The 14440-nt window shown below is 45.7% G+C and overlaps 1 protein-coding gene across 5 annotated transcripts in view; it reads right to left on the bottom strand.

Annotated features, from left to right (window-relative positions):
* The window catches only part of HERC3 (HECT and RLD domain containing E3 ubiquitin protein ligase 3), a 47001-nt gene that overhangs the window by 12207 nt on the left and 20354 nt on the right, over positions 1-14440 (bottom strand). For 4 of the 5 annotated variants that reach the window (XM_033160603.1, XM_033160606.1, XM_033160601.1 and 1 more), the window contains 10 exons: positions 13565-13786; positions 12862-12953; positions 10118-10248; positions 9072-9232; positions 7539-7615; positions 6917-7041; positions 5416-5478; positions 3409-3520; positions 2400-2589; positions 1084-1247 (listed from right to left, as the gene is read on the bottom strand). In XM_033160603.1, the coding sequence (XP_033016494.1) occupies positions 1084-1247; positions 2400-2589; positions 3409-3520; positions 5416-5478; positions 6917-7041; positions 7539-7615; positions 9072-9232; positions 10118-10248; positions 12862-12953; positions 13565-13786 (1337 nt within the window). The remainder of the gene's footprint in view (positions 1-1083; positions 1248-2399; positions 2590-3408; positions 3521-5415; positions 5479-6916; positions 7042-7538; positions 7616-9071; positions 9233-10117; positions 10249-12861; positions 12954-13564; positions 13787-14440) is intronic. The other variant, XM_033160604.1, reaches the window with a different exon arrangement.

A 14440-nucleotide genomic window follows, 5' to 3' on the forward strand; every position in this document is an offset into this window, starting at 1 on the left:
ACAAGCAGTACTAGCACGGACACGTGCTGAACAGGTTTAGGAATAGAAGGAACAGTGAGAACAGAAAGGTTACAGCAGAGGAATCAGTCAGTGGTCAACACAAGCCCAGTGCACAGAACTAGGTGCATAATGAAAGCAAGGGAGATTTAACATTTGCAGAACAGCCTACACGGACACATAGCAAAACAAACCACAACCTTTGTACATCAAAACAAGGTGTGGTCTGAGCCTAGACACCAAAAGGGCCCAGCACAAGGACAAACTTCCACTGCACATGTTGACAGCATTTGCATAAAAGGCAACACCATAGTTTAACACTGTTAACACTAGCAGGAAAAGGTAAGGGCCGAGCCTCAGTGGTAGAGCATGCAATAGTGGAAGAAGCAGCTCTTTACCTTGACTTTTGACACCTGAGATAGGTGATTTTAGGGCCCACCCTATTCCTGCGACTATAACTTGTTTTGAACTGTTTTTAATGCTGTGGTTTTAAATTGGTGCGACACCCCCAGCCCCAAACTCTGGGAATTGATAGTGAAGGGTAGGTTAGCACATGGAAATTGTTATCATTAACATGTTTTGCATGCAGAAGATCCCAAGTTCAATCCGTGGCAATTCCAGAAAGGGCTAGGAGAGGGCTCTGTCTGAAATTCTGGAGAGCCACTGCCAATCAGTGGAGCTACTAGATGAACCAATGATTGGCTCCATTTCCCAAGGAGCCCATGCAAAGGGCTTGCCTTGCACACCCGGTTCCCCTTCTCCTCCCTCTTCCTGGGTCGCTAGGAAGAGGAACAAAGCAGGATTGCGTTTTGCTTTCATCGATCCTTGGCTGATCGTTACGCGCACGCCGTAAAACGTGGCTCAAATTACATCCTAGCCAATTTCAAACGAAGCCAACTTGGGTTCTGAAGTGGGCTTGCTTGCTAAACCACAATTCCTGGTTCGTGTGTGCTGCTGACAAGACAGGAGAAGTGAAACTGAACCCTGGTATATGTCTCTTCCAGGAAATTAAAAGTTAAATGGTGGTTTGGCATGACGTGCGAAAACAGCCTCTGCACAGGGACACAACCACCGCCGTTTCCTTACTTTATGAAGTTTCTCCAGAAGCTTTAGTGCAGCTGTGATGTAACTGCCATACAAGACTGGGATCAATAATGTTTTTCTTCCGTTCAAGAGGTAAACCACGGCACCTTTATAGAGGTCCACCAGCCTCAAGAAGTACCCTGGACACACCTGAGACCACCAGTTATCTAAACAGGGTTACACAAAGCAAAACATGTAGCTATTAGCTTAATCATAGAATTGTAGTTGGAAAGGGACCCTGAGTGTCATCTAGATCAAACATGACAGATCTCAACTACATCATACATGACAGATGGCCATCCAACCTCTGCTTAAAAACCTCTAATGCTTCAGGAGCATTATGATCCTATTAACAGGCATATTACCATTTGTAAACACTAAAATTCCAGCATATGAATGGGGTCAGATTTGCAGTTTGATAAATGCATTCCTACAGATGCGGTCCAATCTTAAGCATGTTCACTTAAGGAGCAAGTCCCTATGAACTGCGTGGGCCTTATATTCCCAAGTAAGAGCAAAAAAGGTCCTCAGTCTTTGTCAAGCTTCACACTTGACAAAAAGACAGTAGATCGCAGGGGTGCTGAGGGTTGCAGCTCGGCAATATCTGGAGGACCGCAGGTTCCCCATCCCTAGTTTATGGTAGTGTGGCTGAATATGCCTTGAACCCCACAGGCAGTCGCTTTACACCAGGTATGGGGGGAAACTGGACCTCTGGATGTTAAAATACCTATCAACCCCACAAGCATAGTTAATAGCCACAGCAATGTAGGAGAGCAAAACTGGCATGAAGAACAGGGGAGGTGCTAGACTGGTGACTGGGAGCTGCCAAGACCATATAACACCGGTCCTGAAAGACCTACAGTGGCTCCCAGCACGTTTCCGAGCACAATTCAAAGTGTTGGTGCTGACCTTTAAAGCCCTAAACGGCCTCGGTCCTGTATACCTGAAGGAGCGTCTCCATCCCCGTCGATCTACCCGGACACTGAGGTCCAGCGCCGAGGGTCTTCTGGCGGTTCCCTCACTACGAGAAGCAAAACTACAGGGAACCAGGCACAGGGCCTTCTTGGTAGTGGTGCCCACCCTGTGGAACACCCTCCCACCAGATGTCAAAGAGATAAACAACTACCTGACCTTTAGAAAGCATCTGAAGGCAGCCCTGTTTAGGGAAGTTTTTAATGTGTGGCATTTTAATGTATTTTAATCTTTGTTGGAAGCCACCCAGAGTGGCTGGGGAAACCCAGTCGGATGGGTGGGGTACAAATAAATTTATTATTATTATTATTATTATTATTATTATTATTATTATTATTATCTCCTACCTAAGACTTTACTGGGGTTCCTGTCAAGACGCAGAATCGCCATCGCCAAGGGAAGCGTTAAGGTGACATAGTACTTTGAGTCTTGAAACGGCGGGAACTCTGGGAGAATCAGGTAGATTCTCATGGCTTCAACATCCGGTGGGGAACTGGGCAGCCCTGGGATCAAAAAGCTTTCGAAGCTCTTCAGGATCTGCAAAGAGGGGGGGGAAAGAAATGAGGCACAAAACATAGCTCTACTGCAGCCACAAAGGCTTGTTCTAGCTCAGCTCTGGCACTATGGAGCCAATCCAAGTACAGTCATAGCTCAGGTTACGACCACTTCAGCTTGTGCGATTTTGGGCTGCACACCGCGGCGAACCCAGAAATACCACAATGGGTTACTTTCGGGTTTCGGCGCTTTGCGCATGCGCAAAAACGCCAAATTGCGACCCATCCGTGCGCAGACGCGGCGTTGCAGGTTGCGAACGTGCCTCCCGCACGGATCACGTTCACAATCCAAGCGTCCACTGTATATGAACCAGTCACAACAGGAGCAATTTCGGCAGGCCTCCATAAGTGGGGACTCAACCGGTGTACTTGGAATTCTACAAAGTCATGGTGAAACTTCGTTGGGAGTTTGGTTTTGGGAAGAGAGGAGGGAAAGTGACAGGGAGGGCTGTGTTGTCACGGCAAACAACAAACCGTGCTCAGATTTGTGAGCGTTTAGATCTGGCTTGCAATTCCAAACTGGGAAAGTTTGGATTCAGCAGGAGGACCAGCCTCCAGGTTTCAAACATGCACTTGAGTATAGAGTTTTGCAAATGAAGGGGGGTGGGAACCTGCAAGATGTTTGCCAAGGCATGTCCTTTAGGACAGTTTTGAGTCATACTAATGAACAAGTTGTGGCTTTGCTCTCTTATCAGTTTTCTTCTTCAGTTTCCTTCTTCTTCTTCTTGAAGAACCAGCTCCTCCCAAAAGCTCTGTACAAAGCAGAAAGCTTAAAAAATGTTAACACCTTTGAAGTCTGTACCTGGTCGAGCAAGATGGAATGCTGAGACGTCATCAGCTTATCAAACATCAGTCTGGTGGAATTCAAGTCGACCCCTGGAATTTTGGGACTCGTTTTAAAATGTTCATCTATTCTACAAAATGAAAATGAAAATTGATAGAGGGAGAAATATTCCTGGTGTGCAATGTATTTACAAACAGTAATTATTATCGTTTGAGGTACTTAACCTATACGCAGCTCCAGACTCTCTACCATTAATAGTTGCTCATGCAAACTTCCTATTATGTCAAAGATGAATCCTTATCAGGAGTATCAGCAAGACCAACGAGCAACTTACAACCACGCAAGGGGCTTGCACTTCCCTCAGTAGAATTCTGTCACTCAGCAGAATTTCAGCACTCTTTCCACGGAATCTGACTGCCCCTTATCAACTGTGGGAGCTGTGTAAAACCACAGCTCGTTTAGCAAGCATGTGCAGATTCTAGGTTCAGCGGCAATTTGCCAACTGAATGCCAGTTGTAAAGGAATACCAATTGCAAAGAATGGGAATTGTTTTCATGCACCTGATGATGAAGAAGAAGACGAGTTTGGATTTGATATCCCGCTTTTCACTACCCGAAGGAGTCTCAAAGCGGCTAACATTCTCCTTTCCCTTCCTCCCCCACAACAAACACTCTGTGGGGTGAGTGGGGCTGAGAGACTTCAAAGAAGTGTGACTAGCCCAAGGTCACCCAGCAGCTGCATGTGGAGGAGTGGAGACGCGAACCCAGTTCCCCAGATAACGAGTCTACCGCTCTTAACCACTACACCACACTGGCTCTCCAATGGGGGGAAAGGGTGATAGATTAGGTGAGTATTTGCTAGATCCAGCTGGAGGTTCTCTAGCTGATGGAAAGAGAGGAAAGAGGACACCCAGTAATCTAATAAACGGCAGCAGGCCAAAGACCTGCAATCCTTCTAGCAAAACAAAAAAACAACAACTGCAGCTTAACACGCTCCTGAGAGGTTGCATCCTACACCCTACATCGCAAGCAACGTCTGTAGCATTTTACAGGTGGAAGCGCCATTCCGTGAGCACGTCAAGAGTTCCAAACGCCAACCACAAATTCCTCCCCCGGCACAAACATGCTGCTAAGCTGGCTGCCGAGGCTGCAACATTAGGTGCCCTCTTGGGGGAAGAGGCTCCGTTTAAATCACGTCCCATATTTGCCAGTTGACTGCTGAAAGCTCATAGGATGCAGATAGAGCTAAACGTAGTCCCCGATAGCTTAGCTACCATTGCCATAACAACACAAGACAATGGACCCGGGAAGGTTCCTTCCAAGGCTCCCGGAGGATCATGTTATATTAATGGTGCAGAGCCCACACACACAGAATTGGTTCTGACAGGGTGTAAGTTCAGTCAGCGAGCTTTTTCTATGCCTGCATCAGCCGTCAAAGATCTTACATAAAGCTGCTGGGTCAGGCAGCGTCCCTCCTCCCCTCCACATGTTTGGCCCTGGGCTGTGAGGCCTCTTATGTAACCGTCACTAGGATTCACAGAACGGCTAGTCTTGGGGTCCGGAGTCTTTCCCCCTCTTTTAGGCTTCCGCCGTCTTTGGTCAGGAAGCCACCAACTTCTTCCTTCTTCTTCTTCTTCTTCTTATTATTATTATTATTATTATTATTATTGCTTTTTTTAAAATTCTCACCTCCCCCCCTCCAGATCTCAAAGTGGCAAAAACAGGGCTCTCCCCATCTCCATATTATTTTCACATGTGAGATATGGTGAGATATGTGAGATAGGTTAACAGCCGAGAAATGATGGTTGGGCCCAAGGTCACACAGTGAGCTCCCTGGATTTGAACCCGGGTCTCCAAGGTCCTAGTCCAACACCCTGACCACTAGACCACACTGGCCCTCGCAGACTGAAACCTCATCGGCCACCCACTTGACATCTGCTTGATCAAGAGTCACCACTGCAGGGACCAAGCCTGGAAGACATCGGAGGGTGTTTCCTCCTGCCCTATGTAAGTTTAAGGCACTTACTTCTTTTCTAGGAAGCTCCCGTTCCAGCAGGCAGCCGAGGACAAGATTTGCACAACCTCACTGCTTAGAGTGGAGGGACAAGAGAAAGGAATATGGGTTATATGGCCACACTGTTGTTTTTCACATTGTTATATTTACTTTTTGAGTTTCGTTGCCCTTGCTCCTAGGTGAAATCATCATGGAACCAGCTGGGGTAGCCTAATTTACATCTGTGGAGGTTGGCTGCCCAGCTGTCAGTCTCATGATGTCACTATGACATCAGGTGGCCCTTTCTCATCTTGGAATTCCAAACCGAGCCTAAATACTGTCAGCCTTGTGGAGGTTGACTGAGGCAGCTTCAGCATGGGACAATTGTGTTATGCCTCAGGAGTACTGAATCGAACAACTCAAAGCATGGATTCTACCTGCCCAACCCTGGAAGGGTATCTTCAGGGCCACTGCCAGGTGTTCCTGGGGACCTCTGAAGACAGAATGAAATTTATTCATGTGATGCAGGAGTCCGTAACATAAATCCAGACAGCAGCAGCTCCCCTACCCATTGAACTTTTTTCACCAAGTTTGGGGAACTAGTTGACTAGCCCTCACTTGAAGACCGTGAAGTATTTCTAAAAGTTAAGTCGCTTCCTCTGGTGCCCAAAAAAACAACAGTGCCTAGAATTTCCTTGTTTTCAGAAACTCACCAGCAAATTATTTGATTCCATTTATGAATCACTTCCCATAAAATATTGCAAAGGGATTTCACAGTGGCAATGGTTGCCTAGGCGACTGTCTACATCTTCTTAGATAGCCTCTGGCTTTTGCACACGTGTGGTCTACCACCCACATCTATTTTAGAAATGCCAAAAAGTACTGTAGCCTGGCAGAAGACGACTTAAGAAGTAGCTGGGAAATTTGGAAAGTGATACTTGGAAACAAACTCTGACTCAACACTAGAACGCACCTACAGCAGAGAGCTGCAGAGTCTCCATCAACAGACTGATGTAAGGCAAGGATGCTGGCCATCCAGATGTTGCTGAACTGCAATACCCATCATCTCTGGCCATTGGCCATGCTTGCTGGGGCTTCATGGGAGTTGCAGTTCTGCAGCGTCTGATGTAAGCCATCACACCACTCAGTGGAAGCAACAATCTGTCTACCCTGAGCTGCAAGGCCGCTGCTCCAGGAGCCAACAGAGAACAGCACATTCACTGGTGCATGATGCGAGAAAAAGATTCTGATTTTCAGTTCCACTCTGGAAGGCAGACATTATGGCACACACATCTCAGGGGTGGAGAAGGAAACTGAATGAGGTCTACAGGAGTCTATAGCCCACGGATGAGCTTACAGGGTCATTTCAGAATGGGAGGAGTAGCTCAAACACATCCCATGCCAAACCATCCAAGGACAACCATATTGTTTCCAGAGGTTACGTCCCAACCCTTGAACCCCTATGAAGATTTCATACTAAGCCACAAGGAAGAAATACTGAACAGTGCATCAGAAAATCAAAAAAGGAACATACTTCACTGAATTAGGATTGTTCTTTTCCGAAAGCTTCTGTCTCCACATGTCTATTGTATCGTCATTAATCAAACAGGTGTAGTCACTTTGATTTATGGCCCGGAAATCATCCGCTGGCTGAGAATTCTGGAAAAGTAGGTAGGTCTCAACGCGGATTTCGCCAAGTGGGATTGGAGGGGTCTCACTGCAGCTTTTGTTAACATGCGAGGGTAGCTTCCCTCTCGGGAGGCCCTTTTGGCTGGGGTTTCCTACCATGCGCCACCCCCACCCCAGAAAAGGCCACGCCTACCACTAGATAACTTACAGAGACGTGACATGTATCATTTCCAAGAACCATCCTCCCCAGGGACTGTTTGGATGTCCTCTCCAACCTCATTATGGACAGCATCTCATTTTATCCTGCCCTGCCCATTTCTGGTCCTTTCACTGAATGCTGGAGTGTTCGTCCAAGCCAAGTGATGTTACAGTTGTGTTGAATATGGGACCTGCCTTTACTTCGCATATGAAGTTTGCACTCTTATCAGAAGTGCATGAGTTTGAGGCCCACTTGGGGAAGACAGGAGAGGCAGCCAAATAACATCCCTACCAGCCATGGGTAGGAACCCACGCCTTCCCCCATTTACCTCTGTTTCAGAGCAAAGCACGAACGTTTGGTCTCCTCCTGAGAAGATATGTTTAACAATGTAATATTTACACGCATCTGTTGGGAGAAGAACGAAGCAAATTAGTTACGGCTCTGTACTCACAAACACCCTACTTCCTTTTCCCTTGCAGAGCAGGATTACAAAAGCTATAGATCATAATGACGCTTTGGAGTGGCTGGCACAACTCAAAAGACAAGAGACCAAAGGCATTCACTACTTTTTAAGACAATGTTCTTAATTTACATTGTTTAGAATTTATGCCACTGCTTTCTCTTTGCTGCATTAACTGTGGTCTCAGAAACTGTGAAATGGTGGACTGTCTCCTCTAAGCATCATGCTCTTCTGAAGCTTAGCTGAAGACTCGATTTTATTTGGCATACTGTGCCACAGTGCAGAGCAGGAGCACAGGAAGCTGACTTACACCAAGGCAGGCCCATGATCTGTCTGGTTCAATACTGTCTACATTGCTCGCCGGCAGCTCTCTAGGGTTTTAGGCCAGTGTCGTTCCCAGTCCTAATTGTAGACACGGGGGATCAAACTTGGGCATTCTGCACGTGAAGAGTCTCCTAACAACTCTCAGGACCCTTAATAAACTACAGTTCCCAGGATTCCTTGGGGGAAGTCGTGGCTGTCTAAAGTGGTGTAACACTATGGCAGATCAAGTTGATGCAACTATGCCGAAATGGCAAAATTAACTGGGAGGCTCAGGGACCAAGAAGACAAGAAATTTAAAAAAGAATGGGAAATGTTTATAACATATATGCAAAATCAGTGCAAACAGGTCAAAGCATTAGCAGGATTTTAAATACACTTGTAATGTAATAGAAACTACAGATAATTTAGGGAGATGAAAAATTTGGATAAGTATTGATATGCAGATGAAAACAGGATTAAGAGGACCCATGGATGGGATGGGGGGCGTCAGGAGATTCAGAGTAATCTCGATACGTGAATGTGTATGACATTTTAATGTAACTTTGCTCTTTCCTTTTCTTGAAAATCAAATTTAAAAAAAACTATTTTTAAAAAGTGGTGTAACACTGCTTTAAATGCTTAGTGCAGATGGAGGCCTTAAGTTTTCATCCAGAATGGACTCTTTTTTGTCAGCACAGAGGGGGGAAAAGTGACAGCACAGTAGCTGTCGCTCTTAAACATTCCCAACAGATGGTAAAGCTGGGGCATTATAAATCTGCTGCTTCAGAAACAAATGTGTGATTTATTTATTTATGGCAACTATAACCCACCCTTTAGCAAAAAACAAAAAAAACAAAAACCCCTTTCCATAGCAGCTTACAAAAATCAGCACTAAGACAGCCCTTGGTTTCAGGCTCAAAATCCAGAAAGACATGACACACGTCAATAAGAAGCAGAGTGGTGGTGGAGCTCGATCGATATCTAAGGTAGAACAGCATACTCAGGCTTACTTGCACTCTGACTGGTCTCAACTTTCGCCTACACCCACTGAGCATGGGTCAGAATCTCAGCTTTGCTTCTGTTCGAGTCACAGCTTACCTGATCTACCAGAGGTTTGTTCATTGTGAGCTGCCCAGGGGCCTTTGACCGGGGAAGGACATTTAAGACTGCAGGTGTGCCCAGTTCCCAGCTGGCCTCTGGTTCCGCAGCCGAACGCATAGATAATTCCTGAAGAAGGCACAAAGGCGAGAGTGTGCTGCCTACAAACAACAACAGAACAAAAATATTGCAAAGTTCATAAGAGTCTGCATAGATATTTGTTTCTGCTTACAGTTGCTTTTTTTTAAAAAAAGGAAGAAAGCAGGAATACAATCAGTAAAAAAAAATGGAGTCGAGAAAGTGTTTTGTTCTTTCATTATTAACTGTCAAGAGGAATTTGAAAATTCATGCATACATTTGGTGCATACATTTATGCTGGAAAACACGGTTCCTGCCAGCCCCAAGATCAAACGATACGAGAGTTTTTAACTCTTGTTTTTGGAATGTTTTAAATCATAGAACCGTTGGAAGGGACCCCGAGGGTCATCTAGTCCAAACACCACAATGCAGGAATAAAACAAATGTTTTGGAATTTTTTTAAAAAAATGCTTTTGTTTAAAGCTGTGGATCAGTTTGACACCCTGGCTTCCTCCGGGAGGAACGGTGGGATATATATTGAATAAACAATAAATACTATTTCCCCCCCCCCCCAACCATAATACAATTTAAACATTTATTCAGTATATTACTTTTCCCACCCTCCACCCTCTTATGTATCTGGCCGTAACGGATGTAAAGAAATGCACTGAGGTGTCTTCACTCTGGATACAAACCTGCAGCTTTCAGGGATGCCATTGCACATCCTAACCTCTTGCTGCAACAGCTCTTAAAAATAAAACAGCAATGGCCACGCAATTTAAGAACGGATTTATATACAGAGAACATGTAAGATGTATGAAAGAATGTGCAGCGCCATTATCCGACTCTGAGCCCAGCAGATTCCAAACTGCTGCGGCTTCTACTGTGCTACGGGGGCAAGCAACGGTGACCATTCCCCTGTCCCAGCGCCACACACTTGCGAAGGAAGAACCAAAGTGCTCACTCACCTACCACAAGCGATTTGGGACACCTCACTGCCCATCAGCTCCAGGACCCTTCTGGGGTTGACTTCATCGTTCAAGGAATCGTGGCCAAGCTGCCCACAGGAGCCTGAGCCGAAAGTAAACACCCCTCCACTCTGGCAAAGAAAGGGAAGAGAAGAGTGGGCTCTCACAACAGCACCAGCCGCTTGCCCAGCTGAACAGGAAAGCTGCTTTAGCAGTGCTCAAGTCCTGCAGCCAAACCACAGGCTGCCATAGAAATTTCAAAGATCATCTCCAGTAGCAAACGACGTTATTTGCCTGCACCCAAAGACGTTTCCGAGCACAATTCAAAGTGTTGGTGCTGACCTTCGAAGCCCTAAAGGGCCTCGGCCCTGTATACCTGAAGGAGCATCTCCACCCCCATCATTCAGCCTGGACACTGAGGTCCAGCTCCAAGGGCCTTCTGGTGCTTCCCTCATGTGAAGCTACAGGGAACCAGGGAGAGGGCTGTTGTAAGAATTTTAAGGTCTTTCATGTGTGTGTGTGTGTAATTGTTATTAATGTACCAAATAAGGCCACATGTCTGAAAACAGCACAGGAAGACAGGCCTCACTCCATTTTGACTCCTAGCTGGCCAAGTGTTTTCATCTGCAGGGAGGAGGTGAGAAGTCTCTGCCTGAGTGATTCTCTAGCATCCTGAGTGCCAGATGATGGGCCATTTCCCTCACAAAGGACAGCCATTAGCCCTACCGGCCAGGGCAGGAAACCTTTTGTTTTGCAGAAATGTGTGTCTGGGAGGGGTCAAGGAGAGATGGCACAGGTGTGGAAAATCCCAAATTACCTCCTCTGACCCTCCCATTTTGTGATGTAGCTCTGTTGTATCTGGTGTGGTGGTGGTCTTGGGTTACACCTCTTCTGTGATTGGATGATGTTTCTGGGGATGGGCTAGACTCCAGGAGGGATTTTGAAATGTCTTTATAAGAGCATGCCTGCAATCCTCTGGGTCTTTTCCCTGAAAAACACCGCTGTTGCAACAGCTTCAATAAAGATCAAGCTTACTAGCTGCTTTGCTTCTGAAACTTCTCTGGTTGGCCTCTGTTTTTTTACTCCTACCAATGGAGAACCTGCAAAGGACTTTGCAAGGGCTCTTGTGAACCCCATAAGGCAGGCATGTCCAACAGGTAGATCGGGATCTACCGGTAGATAACTGGACGTCTGTGGTAGATCATTGGTAGATCATGGGCTCCCCCAAAAGAAGCTGAACAACTGTGGCTCCCCTTAAAAAGCTCAACATTTTACCTCCTCCCTGAAAAAACTCAACAACTCTGACCTGAACCCCCCCAAAATGGGCCTTCCTCCTTCCTAAAAAAAAGCTCAACGACTTTGACCTGAATCCCCAAAAAGGGGGTAGATCACTGCCAGTTTTTACAGTCTCTTGGGAGTTGGCCACTCCTGTCATAAGGGAATAAGGGCAGATTTTTGCTTATTACAGGGCCTTCTCAGTAGTTGTGCCTGTCCTGTGGAATGCCCTCCCATCAGATGTCAAGGAAATAAACAACTGTTTGGGAAAGTTTTTAACATTTGATGTTTTATTATGCTTTTATATTTGTTGGAAGCCGCCCAGAGTGGCTGGAGCAACCAGTCAAATGGGTGAGGTACTAATAATATTACAGTGGTACCTTGGCTCTTAAACTTAATCCGTTCCAAAACCAAAGCGTTCCAAAACTAAGCCGCGCTTTCCCATAGAAAGTAATGCAAAATGGATTAATCCGTTCCAAACTTTTAAAAACAACCCCTAAAGCATAAATTTAACATCAATTTTACTATCTAACGAGACCACATAAAACTATGTACTGCAGTCACACAACCAATCAGTAGCTGAACTGGGTTCCACTGTCACAAAAATGAAACAAAAAAGCCGCAAAAACGAAAACGCAAAAACAGACAGGCCTCAGCGTAACACTCAAAACGGAAGTGTGGCGCTCAAATTGGAAGCGTAACACTCAAAATGGAGCACGTTCGGCTTCCAAAAAAAAAGTTCACAAACTGGAACACTTACTTCCAGGTTTGCAGTGTTTGGGTTCCAAATTGTTTGAGTACTAAGGTGTTTGAGAACCAAGGTACCACTGTAATAATAATGAATAGTAGTAGTAGAAGAAAAAGAAGCATTATTAAGTAATATACATAAACCTAAGAAGAAGAAGCGACTAGCATGAATCTGACCAAACTGCGGGAGGCAGTGAAAGATAGGCATGCCTGGCGTGCTCTGGTCCATGGGGTAACGAAGAGTCAGACATGACTGAACAACTGAACAACAACAACAAAGAAGAAGGGGAGAACCATTCTACCTCTGGTGTGCTTGTTTTGTCTTTATCCTCAGGCAGCTGTTGATTTAGTTTTGTTTTTTTTAATGGACAGAAGCATTACAGTAAGATGCCCACACCCAAACCAATGTCTCTGTGGAGGTCATAAAAACCAAGTCAGACAGAAGTGACAAAGGAGGACGTTTTAGTTCTAGCAGACAAATTAAAAACAAGTCAAAGCAGACAGATGGTGTACACCCAATGGACAGTACATACAGTTTCTCAGTGGTGAGGGAGAAGCATTCTGGAATATTTATCATTATATAAGAATACTGCTTTCATTAAAGAAGCCTAGTCACAGATGGGAGGTGCTATAGGAAGTGCGGAAACTCAAAACCTGCAAGTCATTCTCCTGTCTCCTCCACCTGTACCCCTGATGATACTTAGTGAGGATTTTCCCTTTACCTTTGTCAGGACTGCTGTGTGGTCATTCCCACAGCTGATATAGACAACCTTTTGAGTCCTCAAGAGCTTCACGTGGCAGGGAGACTCCCGGTCTGCAATTGGAGAAAACAAAGAACGAGGCTGTGAAATATTGCAATATTCACAGGGCAGCTCTGGGCAAGTCTTTGTCTCTTAGACTCAGTTTCTCAGCCCATAAGATAGATATAGATAGATAGATAGATAGATAGATAGATAGATAATTAAAGTAAGCTGCTACAGAAGTAGAATAACAAAATAACCTGTTGCCATCAACTCTGTTACATATACTATTCCCAAAGCAAGCAGTGAGGTCACACAAGATACAGCCAAGCTCTGTTCACATTTTAGAAGACATCTGAAGGCAGCCCTGTATAGGGATTTTTAAAAAATGTTTGATGTTTTACTGTGCTTAATGCGTTTCATTTTTTGGAAGCCACACATATGGGCAGCATATTAACTAACTAACTAGTTGTTGTTGTTGTTGTTGTTTGTATCACAGCTTGATTTAATTCTGCAACCAAGCTGGGCTAGAATCAAATTAGCTGCCCTGTGGGACCAAGGAACGAAAAGCAGTCTACACGTCTTAAAACTAATAAGCACAGGTCTCCTTTCAAGTTGGGTGAGCAGCACAAGCATAATTCCAAAAACAAAAATCTCATTGTCTACGGACGACTGCTTGAAGTACCTCTCTCGTCACTCAGCCCCAGTTGTCCAGAGGCATTCTTCCCCCAACCAAACACAGCTCCGGAGAGAGACAAGGCAAAGCTATGCGCCCCTCCTGCATCCACCTGGGCCAAAGGGATCCCTTCAAGCGATCTGACGCGCTGAGGACTGGTTTGGGAGGGGAACTCTTTGCCCAGCCCAAGTTGCCCGTGGTTGTTCTGTCCCCAAGAGAAGAACTGTCCATCTGGGAAAAAAAGACACAGGCGACAGCCGTCAGAAAGATAAACCCCCTGTTATATTACAGCAGCATATTGACAGAATGAGTGTATGATGTGTTAGGGGAGGGGTAGTACCTCTGGTGAGGGAAATGGCGTGCTCCATCCACCTTTGGTCCCCACCCTGCACTCAGAGCTCACCTGTAGATCCTAGGAGCTATCAGCATGCCACACCCCGGGAACGGCTTCAAATGGCTGGCTAAACCAGGTGAGGGTAGCCAATGGGTCTCAAACCCTCAGTGAGTGAGGGACTTTCCTTGCATGCAAAGACAGGCTCCGGTGGACTTAACAGATGAGACCAATAGTGGGTCCAATGGTCAAGAAGGTGGTTTCTGACCATGTTGTAGAGAGAGGTGAGGAGCAGATGGGGTTCGGGAGCCGTTCTAGGAGAAGGAAAACTCTGATTCTAAGCCTTCGCTGCCATGACTTCTTTGGGAGAAGAAAAAGCTAAGGAGTAAACCCAGCTGTTGTTGGACTACAACTCCCATCATCCCTAGCTAGCAGGACCAGTGGTCAGGGATGGTGGGAATTGTAGTCCAAAAAAAAAAACAGCTGGAGACCCAAGTTTGGGAAAACCCTGCCCTACAGAAATCCTGAATGGAGTCCCTAAAATGGTTGGATGG

The sequence above is a fragment of the Lacerta agilis genome, chromosome 9, assembly GCF_009819535.1.
Source record: "Lacerta agilis isolate rLacAgi1 chromosome 9, rLacAgi1.pri, whole genome shotgun sequence".
Classification (NCBI taxonomy): Eukaryota; Metazoa; Chordata; class Lepidosauria; order Squamata; family Lacertidae; genus Lacerta; species Lacerta agilis.